This window comes from Mustela erminea, chromosome 2, assembly GCF_009829155.1.
Source record: "Mustela erminea isolate mMusErm1 chromosome 2, mMusErm1.Pri, whole genome shotgun sequence".
NCBI classification, from domain to species: Eukaryota; Metazoa; Chordata; class Mammalia; order Carnivora; family Mustelidae; genus Mustela; species Mustela erminea.
In genome coordinates this window covers 12,176,111-12,191,004 of record NC_045615.1, presented here as the reverse complement: position 1 = coordinate 12,191,004, position 14,894 = coordinate 12,176,111, and the positions used below count along the sequence as shown (strand labels likewise).

The window sequence follows — 14,894 nt, the reverse complement described above, 5'->3', positions numbered from 1 at the left end:
GTCAGGAAAAATTATGTTGTTGCCATATGCAATCTGTGTCAACTGGGAAAAGTCATTTATTCTACCTGAAACGCATGTTATTTGCTTTTAAAATGGAAAAATAGGGCACCTGGGTGGCTGAGTGGGTTAAAGCCTCTGCCTCTGGCTCAGGTCATGATCCCAGGGTCCTGGGATTGAGCCCCGCATCGGGATCTTTGCTCAGCAGGGAGCCTGATTCCTCCTCTCTCTCTCTCTGTCTACTTGTAATCTCTGCCTGTCAAATAAAATAAATAAAATCTTAAAAAAATAAAATGGGAAAATAATAGCTACTTGTGCATGTGTGTGTGTGTGTGTGTGAGAGAGAGAGAGAGAGATTAAAAACAACCTCTGAAAACATTTTGTTTTCATTTTGTTTTGCAAAACATTTTGTTTTGCAGCTTTATAGTTCTCTACACATTACAGGTGCTTGTTAAATGGATGTACAGTGAAGATACAAAGATACTCACACAGCATCCTACCAGGGCTAGACTAGGTCTGTTCACACAGGGTGTGTTCCGTTGCCAGCATGTAAGTGGCACTAAGGAAGTAGATTTTAATGATGAGATATCATGTTCTAAGCCAGACCTTTAGTTTTTTGGACTGCTCAGTGGAGCAAGCAGATGTTCTTATTCCTGAAAGTTTCACTAGCTATGCAGGTCCCCATGTCTAGAGAGCTACATATAGAGTGACTATCTCTTACCTTCCAGTTTTCTCTTTCCTGATTGGTTTAGCTATGAAGAGCTTACTAATGGTCCTTGTGGTCCTTGTCTTGCTTTCCTGTGTTCCACCAGGTAAAATGAAATATTCTCCCTGTGCATTTACAAACAATGAAAGGAAAGGGGATGAGAATAAAGCAGGACTTGGATAAAGGAAGCTGAAACAGGAAGGCATGTGAACAGAGATGGACACTTTGGACTGTTCCAGAAAATAGAGAGAAGACACACTTAAAGGACACATGGCAAAGGTCATTCTCTCCTGTGAAGAAGATGGTTCTGGATTTTTGTCTGGGGAGTCTGTGAAGTTTGAGAGGAAAGTTGGACCTATGATATTGGCAGAAGTGGGGCAGAGAAAAAGCACAAGACTTTTAGAAGACAGGTAGGATTGGGGAGTGGGAGGGAGACCATATTCCTTCAGGACTCTTAGAATTTGCACTCCTAAGTCCATTACCTGAATTACTTTTCTCACACCGAGACGCCTAAGCAGATTAGATACTGAGCAGAATTAACAAACCAAGCTGGTTGCTCCAAAGTTTTAATTTACTGCATGATGGGATCCTTGGGAACACCCGTGGGAGGGGTCTGAATTTACCTCTGCACAGAATTTACCCTCTGCACAGAAACTAGCAACTTGGTAATATGAAGAAGGTCTACTGAAGTCACTGAAGTGGAGGTTCTCAAACACTTTTTGCTCGTCATTTGCTGGGGTCTGCAGAAAGCTGCCCAGACCTTCATATTCAAAAGGTATCACTTAAAGGTCAAGTGTGAAGGACTCAAAAGACAGGCCCAGATGAAGATTGTGTTGAGACTGCTGCTGTTCTGGGTGGGAGGACATGGTGCACTGTATTGCTGCTGGACTTCTCTGTGCCCAGAAGGGTGCCTCAGGACTAACGGGCACATGGCAGGCAAGTTTGCTTGCCAGTGGACTTTGGTCATACCTCATGGATTATTCTTGTACTGCAAAGGCCCAACAGATGGGTCCATGAACCTGCTGAGTGGATACCTTCCTACTAACCCTTTCCACCCCTTAGCTTCCAGAGGTACCCTGGTCTTAGGGTTGGAGAAAAGACTAGCAAAAGATTTAGGAATGGGTTTCAGGTATTGTACACCGTTTCACACTCATTATCCCATGTCATGCTTTCAAGTACCCAGTGGCAAAGCCAAGGCAGGTAATAAGGTACTTGGCTAAAAATCACACAGAATGCTGTTGGGATGCAGGGCTAGAAGCATGAGCTTCTCTAATTCCAGGTCAGTGATCTTTTTCTTCTTCAAGCTGATACTTTGATGATCTCAAACTGCCTTGGTACTATTTAACAGATTCTGGCATGCTTCCTGGTATAGGGCCTCTGCAGATTCCTGGGACTTCTCTAATGTTCTTTCCATGGCAAAGAGTCCCAAGCTGAATGTGCTGGGCCCTGGTACCTGCATATATTTGATTAGTGATTCAAGTAAGTGGGGACTATGGGAACTGATGACTTATAATAAAAAGGGGCTTTGGAAAGTAAGAGCCACCGAGAAGAAGTCACTCAGCTGTAACATGACTGGGATGTTTTGATCTCATCCAATTTAACATTAAAAAGTAATAAAACATAATCTGATTTGTTATGTTTTATCCATGGTATCACAACCCTGCAGAACTCTGTGCATTGACCCTTGTTTCTGCTGACAGTTAGAAGTAGACCGAATATGTATTTAAGAAGAGTCTTTTCTACATGCTGGCGAAACAAAAGAGTTTGCAGGAAATCATGTGGAAAAAAAGAAGAATATAATATTTTTTGTAATAGTGCATATCTGTGCTGCATTGACAAAAAGTATTTACCTGTAGAAATTGGAAAATAGGTATCTGAGTATCTGGGGTTCCTGATAATTTGCTCTGGGGACCCAGGTCTTTCTCAGTTGTACTAACCCATTAAAATGATGGTTTAGCCTGTGTTTCTGTGTCTGCATTGTTTCTCTTTATTTAGAAGCAATTTAGTGTCTCTTCTGTGCAAATAATCTCATGGTTAAATTCTTTGTCTGCATGATTTTTCTTTTGATTAATTTATTCCTTATTAAACATGCCCTAAAAACTTTTTTTCAAGTGTATGATACAACCAGAAAAATATACTGATCATACACTGATCATCAATTAATAATTTCACGATTTTAATGCTCCCACGTAACCTGCATTCAGATGGAAAAGAGATTATTACAGTAACTTGGTCACTACTGGTCACTGTTCCACAAAGGTTAATCCCTAGCCTGGCTTCTAATACCATAAACCCCGGCACCTATTATTAAACTTTATATAAGTGGAATCATATAGTAGGTACTCCTTTGTATCTGGCTTCTTCTAAAGATTTATTTTTTAATTTATTTGACAGACAGAGATCACAAGGAAGCAGAGAGGCAGGCAGAGAGAGAGTGGGAAGCAGTCTCCCCGTTTGAGCAGGAAGCCCAATATGGAGCTCGATCCCAGGACTCTAGGATCCTGACCTGAGCCAAAGGCAGAGACTTTAACCCGCTGAGCCACTCAGGCGCCCCTGGCTTCTTCTAATCTACATTATTTTATGACATTAATTGATATTGTTTGATGCAATTATAGTTTATTCATTCTTCATGCTGTATAGTATTATATTGGGGAATATTTGAATATTCTTTTTTTCCCATTTTATTTATTTATTACATGTATATAAAGGCACTTATTTATTTTTATTTTAAATTCAATTTAGTTAACATATAGTGTATTATTAGTTTCAGGAGTAGCATGTAGTGATTCATCATTTGCATATAACACCCGGTGGTCATCACCAGTGCTCTCCTTAATGCCCATCAGCTATTTACCCCACCCCTCACCCACCTCCCCTCCGAAACTCCTGTTTGTTCTCTAAAGAGTCTCTTATGGTTTGCCTCCCTTCTTTACCTTACTATATTTTTCCTTCCTTCCCCCTATGTTCATCTGTTTTGTTTCTTCTTTTTCATTTTATTTTATTTCTTTTCAGTGTTCCAGAATTCATTGTTCATGCACCACACCCAGTGCTCCATGCAATACCTGCCCTCCCCAACACCCACCACCAGGCTCACCCATCCCCCACCGCCCTCCCCTCCAATACCCTCAGTTTGTTTCTCAGAGTCCACAAGTCTCTTCTTTGTTATTTATGAAGAAATTATTTATTATAATTATTTAATAATTACTAATTATCAATTAATTAAATATATTCTATTTAGTTATTTAGTTCTTTTTAGTTATTTTTTTGACCGTTAAAGTAAATTACTCAGAACAAAAGAGTGACCCCCTACACATGCCAACTCACTACCTTCTTTCTGAGGTAAGGACTTATAGACTTATAAGTCTGCTAAGGACTTATAGACTTATAAGTCTGATATTTGCACATTCAGGAGGTCTGTTCACTTCTCTCAACCAGCGCTGACTATTCTCATAGTATCTATTCTCGCTGCCTAACCTATTCCTATTCCGTGAGGAAGTAGCCTAGTGTGATTAAGGGTTTCCCGTACCTAAATCACTTACTGTGGATGATTATTTAGCGCAAGGAAGCTAAATATACTGCTTATAGCTAGCATTAGAGACTAGAGCTTGTCTTTGAGGGAATCTCAGAGAGCTCATTTCATTTCACAGAAGACACTAAGAAAACCTTAGAATATAAAAGCAAAATGAAGTTTCTCTATTGGTCTGTATAAATTGGGATCAAATTTCACATATCATGCCTTCCTTTCACATAGCTCTGTCTGGCCATATCTGCTCTATGCCAGCTGTTTCTAGACACTCAACAGCCTCTTTCCAACAATACCAAGTTGCCTCCAGGATAACATGTTTGGGACAATTTCCCTTGTTTGTTTTTTCATGAGTCTAGAGCTTCTGCTTCCTTAATCGGTCCATTTGACTTAGGTCAAAAGCCAGTCCTGTGTCCTTCTCTCTACCTCCAGGGTAGTTGTACATTGTAACAATAGTCTTCCCCCTCAAGTACAATTTGCTTTTGTCTCTCCTCTGGCAGCCTTTGGGTGTACATTTCAATAGCTTCTCATTCTGAGGAAGGGGAAAAAAAAAAAAGATGAAATCCTGCTTTTCTTAGATACCTCTCCTGTATAAACATGAATTTTCCATTTACTAAAAGATGTTAACTTTTTATTACAAAATATGTTAGCTAGTTCTATCCTGAATTCACTGATAGTATGTGTAAGAGTTTCCTCCTCCAGAAATGGTTCCACATGTTTTTTTCTTTGTACTCTGATTTCCTCTGAATAGCTGACATTTCTATTTAAAATATCATTTTGTTCATTTTAGGACTTGGAGCATAGAAACAGATGTCATAAACTAAAACAGTTAATGATGAAATCAAGAAAGATAAAAGCCTTGGTGCTTTCCCCCACAGATATTGTAGTTTAGGTCTTTTCCTGACCAGTGACAATTTCACTTTTTGTTGAAAGAGCCCTGAATGATTTGAGAGGAGGTAAGGGGATATCTGATGGAGTGGAACCAAAATGAATTGTTGAACTAATTCAGGAGCTGCCCATTCCGAGGAAGGAATTTATATGCCTGTCCTTTGAAGTTTCTGTATGCCGTGTTATGCTTTTTATTAACCTACTACATTTTCTTACATTATTTGATGAATATTCCATGTGAATAGACTTCAGTAGACTTTGGTGAGATGGAATTGTGCAACGCATAACTTAATCTTTTGAGTTAAGATGACGCTGGTCATCCTGCCCTATGTGAAATGTACCAGCTTTAAAAAAAATTGATTTCTTTGAATGGCCTTTTCGCTATAAATATTTTTATTATGTTTTTCTTAGTTGGGAACACAGTGAATGATCTCATTTTTGAATGGCAAGATGAGGCACCTGTGCAAGTGGCTGAAGGACTCACTTTGCCCCAGTTTCTGCTGAAAGAAGAGAAAGATTTACGATACTGCACTAAACATTACAACACAGGTAGAGGTCGAGCTTTCTTTATTACACTTATGACTTCTGGTTTTATGATATTCAGTGTTTCTTAATTACAGCGGTTAGTTAATTATTTTAAGTATTTATAGCTCAGTGTGTTTCATAGTCATAAAGCAGAAAATGAATGCATATGAAATTTATGAATATTTGGACTCAGTGCATATTATTATATAATTGATTTGTATAGTATCAAGGAAATGTTTGGTATTCAATTATATTTATTTTTCTTTTTGCCAAAAGCCCATAGTTATATACTAACGATGTTTCCAAAAACGTTCCTTTAATTTTTCTTAATATTTTATTTATTTATTTGACAGAGAAATTACAAGTAGGCAGAGAGGCAGGCAGAGAGAGAGGGGGAAGCAGGCTCCCTGCTAAACAAAGAGCCCTATCTGGGCCTCAATCCTAGGACACTGAGATCATGACCTGCACTGAAGGCTGAGGCTTAACCCTCTGAGCCACCCAGGTGCCCCCCAAATTCCCTTAATTTCTATGTGAACAATAAAAATGTACTTTTTAGCTTAGCTTGGGCAATATATACTATGTTTGGTAACAAAATGAAAGCAATTGCTTTTTCTTTTTTTTCTTTCAAAGCTTCATCTGCCTAAACCTTCTTGGCTACAGTTTCATGTATTTCAAATTATTGTTACTTAAATACCTACTACTCACACTGACACAGTAGCATTTTATTTTTGAGGACAGAGAAAAGATATTGCTGCTAAGGACTTATAGACTTATAAGTCTGATATTTGCACATTCAGGAGGTCTGTTCACTTCTCTCAACCAGCGCTGACTATTCTCATAGTATCTATTCTCGCTGCCTAACCTATTCCTACAAAACCTGTTAAACCACCCACAAATGAGTCATCACTTCAGTGCGGTTAGTCCCCAACATCTCATTAGCATCAGCTCCTGCTCTTATTATTTCCTTAGGACAACTGTGATTCCTCTTTAGCTCATCCTTTTCCAGGACTGTGACCTGACCTTTCACTGTACAAGGTCTTTAATCTCTTTAATCAGTCACAATACCTAGTGAAAAAGTCACTGCCATTTTCCTAACCCAGCAGTGAGAGTGATATTTAATTTAGTGGGGAGTTCAAGGTTCATCTCAACATAAAGACAAAGGCAAGCAGGTCCATACCAGTGTCTTTGCTCAACTCCCTAGGGGCAGTTACAATGACAAGCAAATTTTAGAGAAATGCTAAGAGGCCTCTAGAGGTAGTTTAAGTTGGTGAATTGGTTTCCCAGGACTGCTGTAACACAGAATCACAAACAGGGGTATCCCTTGCCCATCTCCCTGAGACCCTCTTCTCTGTCGTCCCCTTACTCTGTAATTTGGCCACAGTGGTTTCTTTTCTTACATATGCCACACTGATTCCTGCTTCAGGGCCTTCATAATTGCTCTTCTTCTTCTTTTGTTACTTATTTTTTTTAATTAAATTAAATTTTTTTGTATGTGTGTTCCAAAATTCATTGTTTATGCACCTCACCCAGTGCTCCATGCAATACGTGCCCTCCTTAATACCCACCACCAGGCTCACCCAACTCTCCACCTCCTCCCCTCCAAAACCCTCAAGTTTGTTTCTCAGAGTCTACAGTCTCTCATGGTTTGTCTCCCCCTCCAATTTCCCCCAACTCACTTCTTCTCTCCATCTCCCATGTTATTCCTTATGCTCCACAAGTAAGTGAAACCATATGATAATTGACTATCTCTGCTTGATTTATTTCACTCAGCATAATCTCCTCCAGTCCCATCCATGTTGATACAAAAGTTGTGTATTCATCCTTTCTGATGAAAGTATAATACTCCATTGTATATATGGACCATATCTTTATCCATACATCTGCTGAAGGACATCTTGGTTCTTTCCACAGTTTGGTGACTGAGACCATTGCTGCTATGAAGATTGGAGTACAGGTGGCCCTTAGTTTGACTACATCTGTATCTTTGGGAAAAATACCTAGTAGTGCAATTGCAAGGTCATAGGGTAGCTCTATTTTTAATTTCTTAAGGAATCTCCACGTTGTTTTCCAAAGAAGTGGCTGTACCAACTTGCATTCCCACCAACAGTGTAAGAGGGTTCCCCTTTCTCCACATCCTCTCCAACACTTGTTGTTTACTGTCTTGTTAATTTTGGCCATTCTAACTGGTATAAGGTGGTATCTCAATGTGGTTTTGATTTGAATCTCCCTGATGACTAATGATAAACATTTTTTTCATGTGTCTGAGAGCCATTTGTATGTCTTCATTGGAGAAGTGTCTGTTCATGTCTTCTGCCCATTTTTAACGTGATTCTCTGTTTTGTGTGTGTTGAGTTTGAGAAGTTCTTTATAGATCTTGGGTATCAGCCCTTTGTCTGTAGTGTCATTTGTGAATGTCTTTTCCCATTCCGTGGGTTGCCTCTTTGTTTTGTTGACTGTTTCCTTTGCTGTGCAGAAGCTTTTGATCTTGATAAAGTCCCAAAAGTTCATTTTCTCTTCTGTATCCTTTGCCTTTGGAGACATATCTTGAAAGAAGTTGCTGTGGTTGATGTCAAAGAGGTTACTGCTTATGTTCTTCTCTAGGATTTTGATAGATTCCTGCCTCACATTGAGGTCTTTTATCCACTTTAAGCTTATCTTTGTGTATGGTGTAAGAGAATGGTTGAGTTTCATTCTTTTACACATAGCTGTCCAATTTTCCCAGCACCATTTATTGAAGAGACTGTCTTGTTTCCACTGTATATTTTTTCCTGCTTTGTCAAAGATTATTTGACCATAGAGTTGAGGGTCCATATCTGGGCTCTCTACTCTGTTCCACTGGTCTATGTGTCTGTTTTTGTGTCAGTACCATGCTGTCTTGGTGATCACAGCTTTGCAGTAAAGCTTGGAATCAGGGAACTTGATGGCCCTAGTTCTGCTTTTCTTTTTCACATTTCCTTAGCAATTCGGGGTTTCTTCTGGTTCTATACAAATTTTAGGATTGTTTGTTCCATCTCTTTGAAAAATGCTATTGGAATTTTGATCGTGATGGCATGGAAAGTATAGATTGCTCTAGGCAGTATAGACATTTTAATAAGTTTATTTTTCTGATCCACGAACATGGAATGGTTTTCCATCTTTTTGTGTCTTCTCCAATTTCTTTCAACAGTGTTCTGTAGTTCCTCAAGTACAGATCCTTTACCTCTTTGGTTAGGATTATTCCCAGATATCTTATGGTTCTTAGTGCTATAGTAAATGGAATCAATTATCTAATTTCCCATTTTATATTTTCACTGTTAGTGTATAAGAAAGCAACTGATTTTTGTACATTGATTTTGTATCCTGCCACATTACTGAATTGCTGTGAGTTCTGGTAGTTTGGGGGTGGAGTCTTTTGGGTTTTCCATATAAAGTATCATGTCATCTGTGAAGTGAGAGAGTTTGACCTCTTCTAGTACCATGTTGAACAAGAGTGGTGAGAGTAGGCATCCTTGCTGTGTTCCTGATCTCAAAGGGAAGGCTGTCAGCTTTTTCCCATTGAGGATGATATTCGCTGTGGGTTTTTCATAGATAGGTTTTATGAAGTTCAGGAATGTTCCCTCTATCCCTATACTTTGAAGTGTTTTAATCAGGAACGATGTTGTATCTTGTCAAATGCTTTTTCTGCATCAATTGAGAGGACCACGTGGTTCTTCTCTTATTGATTGTTCTATCACACTGATTGATTTGTGAATGTTTAAACACCCTTGATCCCATGGATAAATCCCACCTGGTCATGGTGGATAATCTTTTCAATGCATTGCTGGATCCTATTAGATAGAAACTTGTTGAGAATCTTAGCATCCATATTCATCAGGGATATTGTTCTGAAATTTTCCTTTTTGGTGGGGTCGTTGCCTGGTTTGGGGATCAGGGTAATGCTGGCTTCATAGAAAGAGTCTGGAAGTTTTCTTTCTGCTTCAATTTTTTGAAACAACTTCAGGAGAATAGGTGTTATTTCTTCTTTGAATGTTTGATAGAATTCCCCTGGGAATTTGCCGGGTCCTGGGCTCTTTTTTTTTTTTTTTTTTTGGAGGTTTTTGATCACTACTTCAATCTTGTTACTAGATATTGGTCTATTCAGGTTGTCATTTCTTCCTGGTTCAATTTTGGGAGTTTATGGTTTTCCAGGAATGCATCCATTTCATCTAGGTTGCTTAACTTATTGGCTTATAACTGTTGATAATAATTTATGATGATTGTTTCTATTTCCTTGGTGTTAGTTGTGATCTCTCCTTTTTCATTCATAATTTTATTAATTTGAGCCTTCTCTCTTTTCTTTTAGATTAGTTTGGCCAATGGTTTATCGATGTTATGGATTCTTTCAAAAAGCCAGCTTCTAGTTTTGTTGATGTGTTCTACTGAATCTCTAGTTTGTATCTCATTGATCTCTTCTCTAATCTTGATTTTATCCCTTCTTGTGTGTGGAGTTGGCTTAATTTGTTGTTAATTCTCCAGTTCTTTAAGGTGTAGAGACAGCTGGTGTATTCTGGATTTTTCCATTTTCTTTGAGGGAGGCTTGGATGGCTATGTATTTCCACCGTAGGACCTCCTTTGCTGTATCCCATAGGTTTTGGACTGAAGTGTCTTCATTCTCATTGGTTTCCATGAATTGTTTAAGTTCTTCTTTGATTTCCTGGTTGATCCAAGCATTCTTAAGCAAGGTGGTCTTTAGCTTCCAGGTGTTTGAATTCCTTCCAAACTTTTCCTTGTGGTTGAGCTCCAGTTTCGAAGTATTGTGATCTGAGACTATGCAGGGAATAATCTCAATCTTTTGGTATCAGTTGAGCCCTGATTTGTGACCCAGTATGTAGTCTATTCTGGAGAAGGTTCCATGTGCACTCAAGAAGAATGAGTATTCTGTTATTTTAGGATGGAATGTTCTGTGTATTATCTATGAGGTCCATCTGGTCCAATGTGTCATTCAATGCTCTTGTTTCTTTTTTTTCTTTTTAATTTTTAATTTTTTTTTTAAGATTTTATTTATTTATTTGACAGAGAGAAATCACAAGTAGATGGAGAGGCAGGCAGAGAGAGAGAGAGGGAAGCAGGCTCTCTGCTGAGCAGAGAGCCCGATGCGGGACTCGATCCCAGGACTCTGAGATCATGACCTGAGCCGAAGGCAGCGGCTTAACCCACTGAGCCACCCAGGTGCCCTAATTTTTAATTTTTTATAAACATATAATATATTTTTATCTCCAGGGGTACAGGTCTGTGAATCGCCAGGTTTACACACTTCACAGCACTCACCATAGCACATACCCTCCCCAATGTCCATAACCCCACCTCTCTTCTCCCAATCCCCCCTCCCCCCAGCAAACCTCAGTTTGTTTTGTGAGATTAAGAGTCACTTATGGTTTGTCTCCACATCCCATCTTGTTTCATTTATTCTTCTTCTACCCTCTTAACCCCCATTGTTGCATCTCACTTCCTCATATCAGGGAGATCATATGCTAGTTGTCTTTCTCCACTTAACTTATTTCACTAAGCATGATACCCTCTAGTTCCATCCATGTTGTCACAAATGGCAAGATTTCATTTCTTTTGATGGCTGCATAGTATTCCATTGTGTATATATACCACATCTTCTTGATCCATTCATCTGGACATCTAGGTTCTTAACATAGTTTGGCTATTGTGGACATTGCTGCTATAAACATTCGGGTGCACGTGCCCCTTCAGATCACTACGTTTGTATCTTTAGGGTAGATACCCAGTAGTGCCATTGCTGGGTCATAGGGGAGTCCTATTTCCAACATTTTGAGGAACCTCCATGCTGTTTTCCAGAGTGGTTGCACCAGCTTGCATTCCCACCAACAGTGTAGGAGGGTTCCCCTTTCTCCGCATCCTCGCCAGCATCTGTCATTTCCTGACTTGTTAATTTTAGCCTTTCTGACTGGTGTGAGGTGATATCTCATTGTGGTTTTGATTTGTATTTCCCTGATGCCGAGTGATGTGGAGCACTTTTTCATGTGTCTGTTGGCCATCTGGATGTCTTCTTTGCAGAAATGTCTGTTCATGTCCTCTGCCCATTTCTTGATTGGATTATTTGTTCTTTGGGTGTTGAGTTTGCTAAGTTCTTTATAGATTTTGGACACTAGCCCTTTATCTGATATGTCATTTGCAAATATCTTCTCCCATTCTGTCAGTTGTCTTTTGGTTTTGTTTACTGTTTCCTTTGCTGTGCAAAAGCTTTTGATCTTGATGAAATCCCAATAGTTCATTTTTGTCCTTGCTTCCCTTGCCTTTGGCGATGTTCTAGGAAGATGTTGATGCAGCTGAGGTCGAAGAGGTTGTTGTCTGTGTTCTCCTCAAGGATTTTGATGGATTCCTTTCTCACATTGAGGTCCTTCATCCATTTTGAGTCTATTTTCGTGTGTGGTGTAAGGAAATGGTCCAATTTCATTTTTCTTCATGTGGCTGTCCAATTTTCCCAGCACCATTTATTGAAGAGGCTGTCTTTTTTCCATTGGACATTCTTTCCTGCTTTGTTGAAGATCAGTTGACCATAGAGTTGAGGGTCTATTTCTGGGCTCTCTCTTCTACTCCATTGATCTATGTGTCTGTTTTTGTGCCAGTACCATGCTGTCTTGATGATGACAGATTTCTAATAGAGCTTGAAGTCCGGAATTGTGATGCCAACTTTGGCTTTCTTTTTCAATATTCCTTTGGCTATTTGAGATATTTTCTGGTTCCATATAAATTTTAGGATTATTTGTTCCATTTCTTTGAAAAAGATAGATGGTACTTTGATAGGAATTGCATTAAATGTGTAGATTGCTTTAGGTAGCATAGACATTTTCACAATATTTATTCTTCCAATCCAGGAGCATGGAACATTTTTCCATTTCTTTGTGTCTTCCTCAATTTCTTTCATGAGTACTTTATAGTTTTCTGAGTATAGATTCTTAGCCTCTTTGGTTAGATTTATTCCTAGGTATCTTGTGGTTTTGAGTGCAATTGTAAATGGGATTGACTCCTTAATTTCTCTTTCTTCTGTCTTGTTGTTGTAGAGAAATGCAACTGATTTCTGTGCATTGATTTTATATCCTCACATTTTACTGAATTCCTGTACAAGTTCTATTAGTTTTGGAGTGGAGTCTTTTGGGTTTTCCACATATAGTGTCATATCATCTGCGAAGAGTGATAGTTTGACTTCTTCTTTGCCGATTTGGATGCCTTTAATTTCCTTTTGTTGTCTGATTGCTGAGGTTAGGACTTCTAGTACTATGTTGAATAGCAGTGCTGATAATGGACATCCCTGCCGTGTTCCTGACCTTAGCGGAAAAGATTTCAGTTTTTCTCCATTGAGAATGATATTTGCGGTGGGTTTTTCATAGATGGCTTTGATGATATTGAGGTATGTGCCCTCTATCCCTACACTTTGAAGAGTTTTGATCAGGAAGCGATGCTGTACTTTGTCAAATGCTTTTTCAGCATCTATTGAGAGTATCATATGGTTCTTGTTCTTTCTTTTATTTGTGAATGTTGAACCAGCCTTGCAGCCCAGGAATAAATCCCACTTGGTCGTGGTGAATAATCCTTTTAATGTACTGTTGAATCCTATTGGCTAGTATTTTGGTGAGAATTTTCGCATCTGTGTTCATCAAGGATATTGGTCTGTAGTTCTCTTTTTTGATGGGATCCTTGTCTGGTTTTGGGATCAAGGTGATGTTGGCCTCATAAAATGAGTTTGTAAGTTTTCCTTCCATTTCTATTTTTTGGAACAGTTTCAGGAGAATAGGAATTAGTTCTTCTTTAAATGTTTGGTAGAATTCCCCTGGGAGCCGTCTGGCCCTGGGCTCTTGTTTGTTTGGAGATTTTTGATGACTGTTTCAATCTCCTTATTGGTTATGGGGCTGTTCAGGCTTTCTATTTCTTCCTGGTTCAGTTGTGGTAGTTTATATGTCTCTAGGAATGCATCCATTTCTTCCAGATTGTCAAATTTGTTGGCATAGAGTTGCTCATAGTATGTTCTTATAATTGTCTGTATTTCTTTGGTGTTAGTTGTGATATCTCCTCTTTCATTCATGATTTTATTTATTTGGGTCCTTTCTCTCTCTCTCTCTCTCTCTTTTTTTTTTTTTTTTTTGATAAGTCTGGCCAGGGGTTTATCAATCTTATTAATTCTTTCAAAGAACCAACTCCCAGTTTTGTTGATTCGTTCAATTTTTTTTTTTTTTTTTTTTTAGTTTCTATTTCATTGATTTCTGTTCTGATCTTTATGATTTCTCTTCTCCTGCTAGGTTTAGGGTTTCTTTCTTGTTCTTTCTCCAGCTCCTTTAGGTGTAGGGTTAGGTTGTATACCTGAGACCTTTCTTGTTTCTTGAGAAAGGCTTGTACTGCTATATATTTTCCTCTCAGGACTGCCTTTGTTGTGTCCCACAGATTTTGAACCGTTGTGTTTTCATTATCATTTGTTTCCATGAATTTTTTCAGTTCTTCTTTAATTTCCTGATTGACCCATTCATTCTTTAGAAGGATGCTGTTTAGTCTCCATGTATTTGAGTTCTTTCCAAATTTCCTCTTGTGATTGAATTCTAGCTTCCAAACATTGTGGTCTGAAATGGGGGAATGATCCCAATCTTTTGATACTGGTTGAGACCTGATTTAGGACCGAGGATGTGATCTATTCTGGAGAATGTTCCATGTGCACTAGAGAAGAATGTGTATTCTGTTGCTTTGGGATGAAATGTTCTGAATATATCTGTGATGTCCAACTGGTCCATCGTGTCATTTAAGGCCTTGATTTCCTTGTAGATCTTTTGCTTGGATGGTCTGTCCATTTCTGTGAGCAGAGTGTTAAAGTCCCCTACTATTATTGTATTATTGTTGATGTGTTTCTTTGAGTTTATTATTAATTGGTTTATATAGTTGGCTGCTCCCACATTGGGGGCATAGATATTTAAAATTGTTAGATCTTCTTATTGGACAGATCCTTTGAGTACAATATAGTGTCCTTACTCATCTCTTATTATAGTCTTTGGCTTAAAATGCAATTGATCTGATATAAGGATTGCCACGCCTGCTTTCTTCTGATGTCCATTAGCATGGTAAATTCTTTTGCACGCCCTCACTTTAAATCTGGAGGTGTCTTTGGGTTTAAAATGGGTTTCTTGTAGGCAATATATAGATGGGTTTTGTTTTTTTATCCATTCTGATACCCCGTGTCTTTTGATTGGGGCATTTAGCCCATTAACATTCAGGGTAACTATTGAA

The 14,894-nt window shown here is 38.7% G+C and overlaps 1 protein-coding gene across 1 annotated transcript; it reads left to right on the top strand.

Moving 5' to 3' along the window:
• Nucleotides 1–751: 751 nt before the first annotated feature.
• On the top strand, nt 752–2,573 carry DEFB135 (defensin beta 135). The gene is made up of 2 exons (XM_032331576.1): nt 752–809; nt 2,404–2,573. The coding sequence occupies exons 1-2, from the start codon at nt 752–754 to the stop codon at nt 2,571–2,573; spliced, it is 228 nt and encodes a 75-aa protein (XP_032187467.1).
• Nucleotides 2,574–14,894: the final 12,321 nt, after the last annotated feature.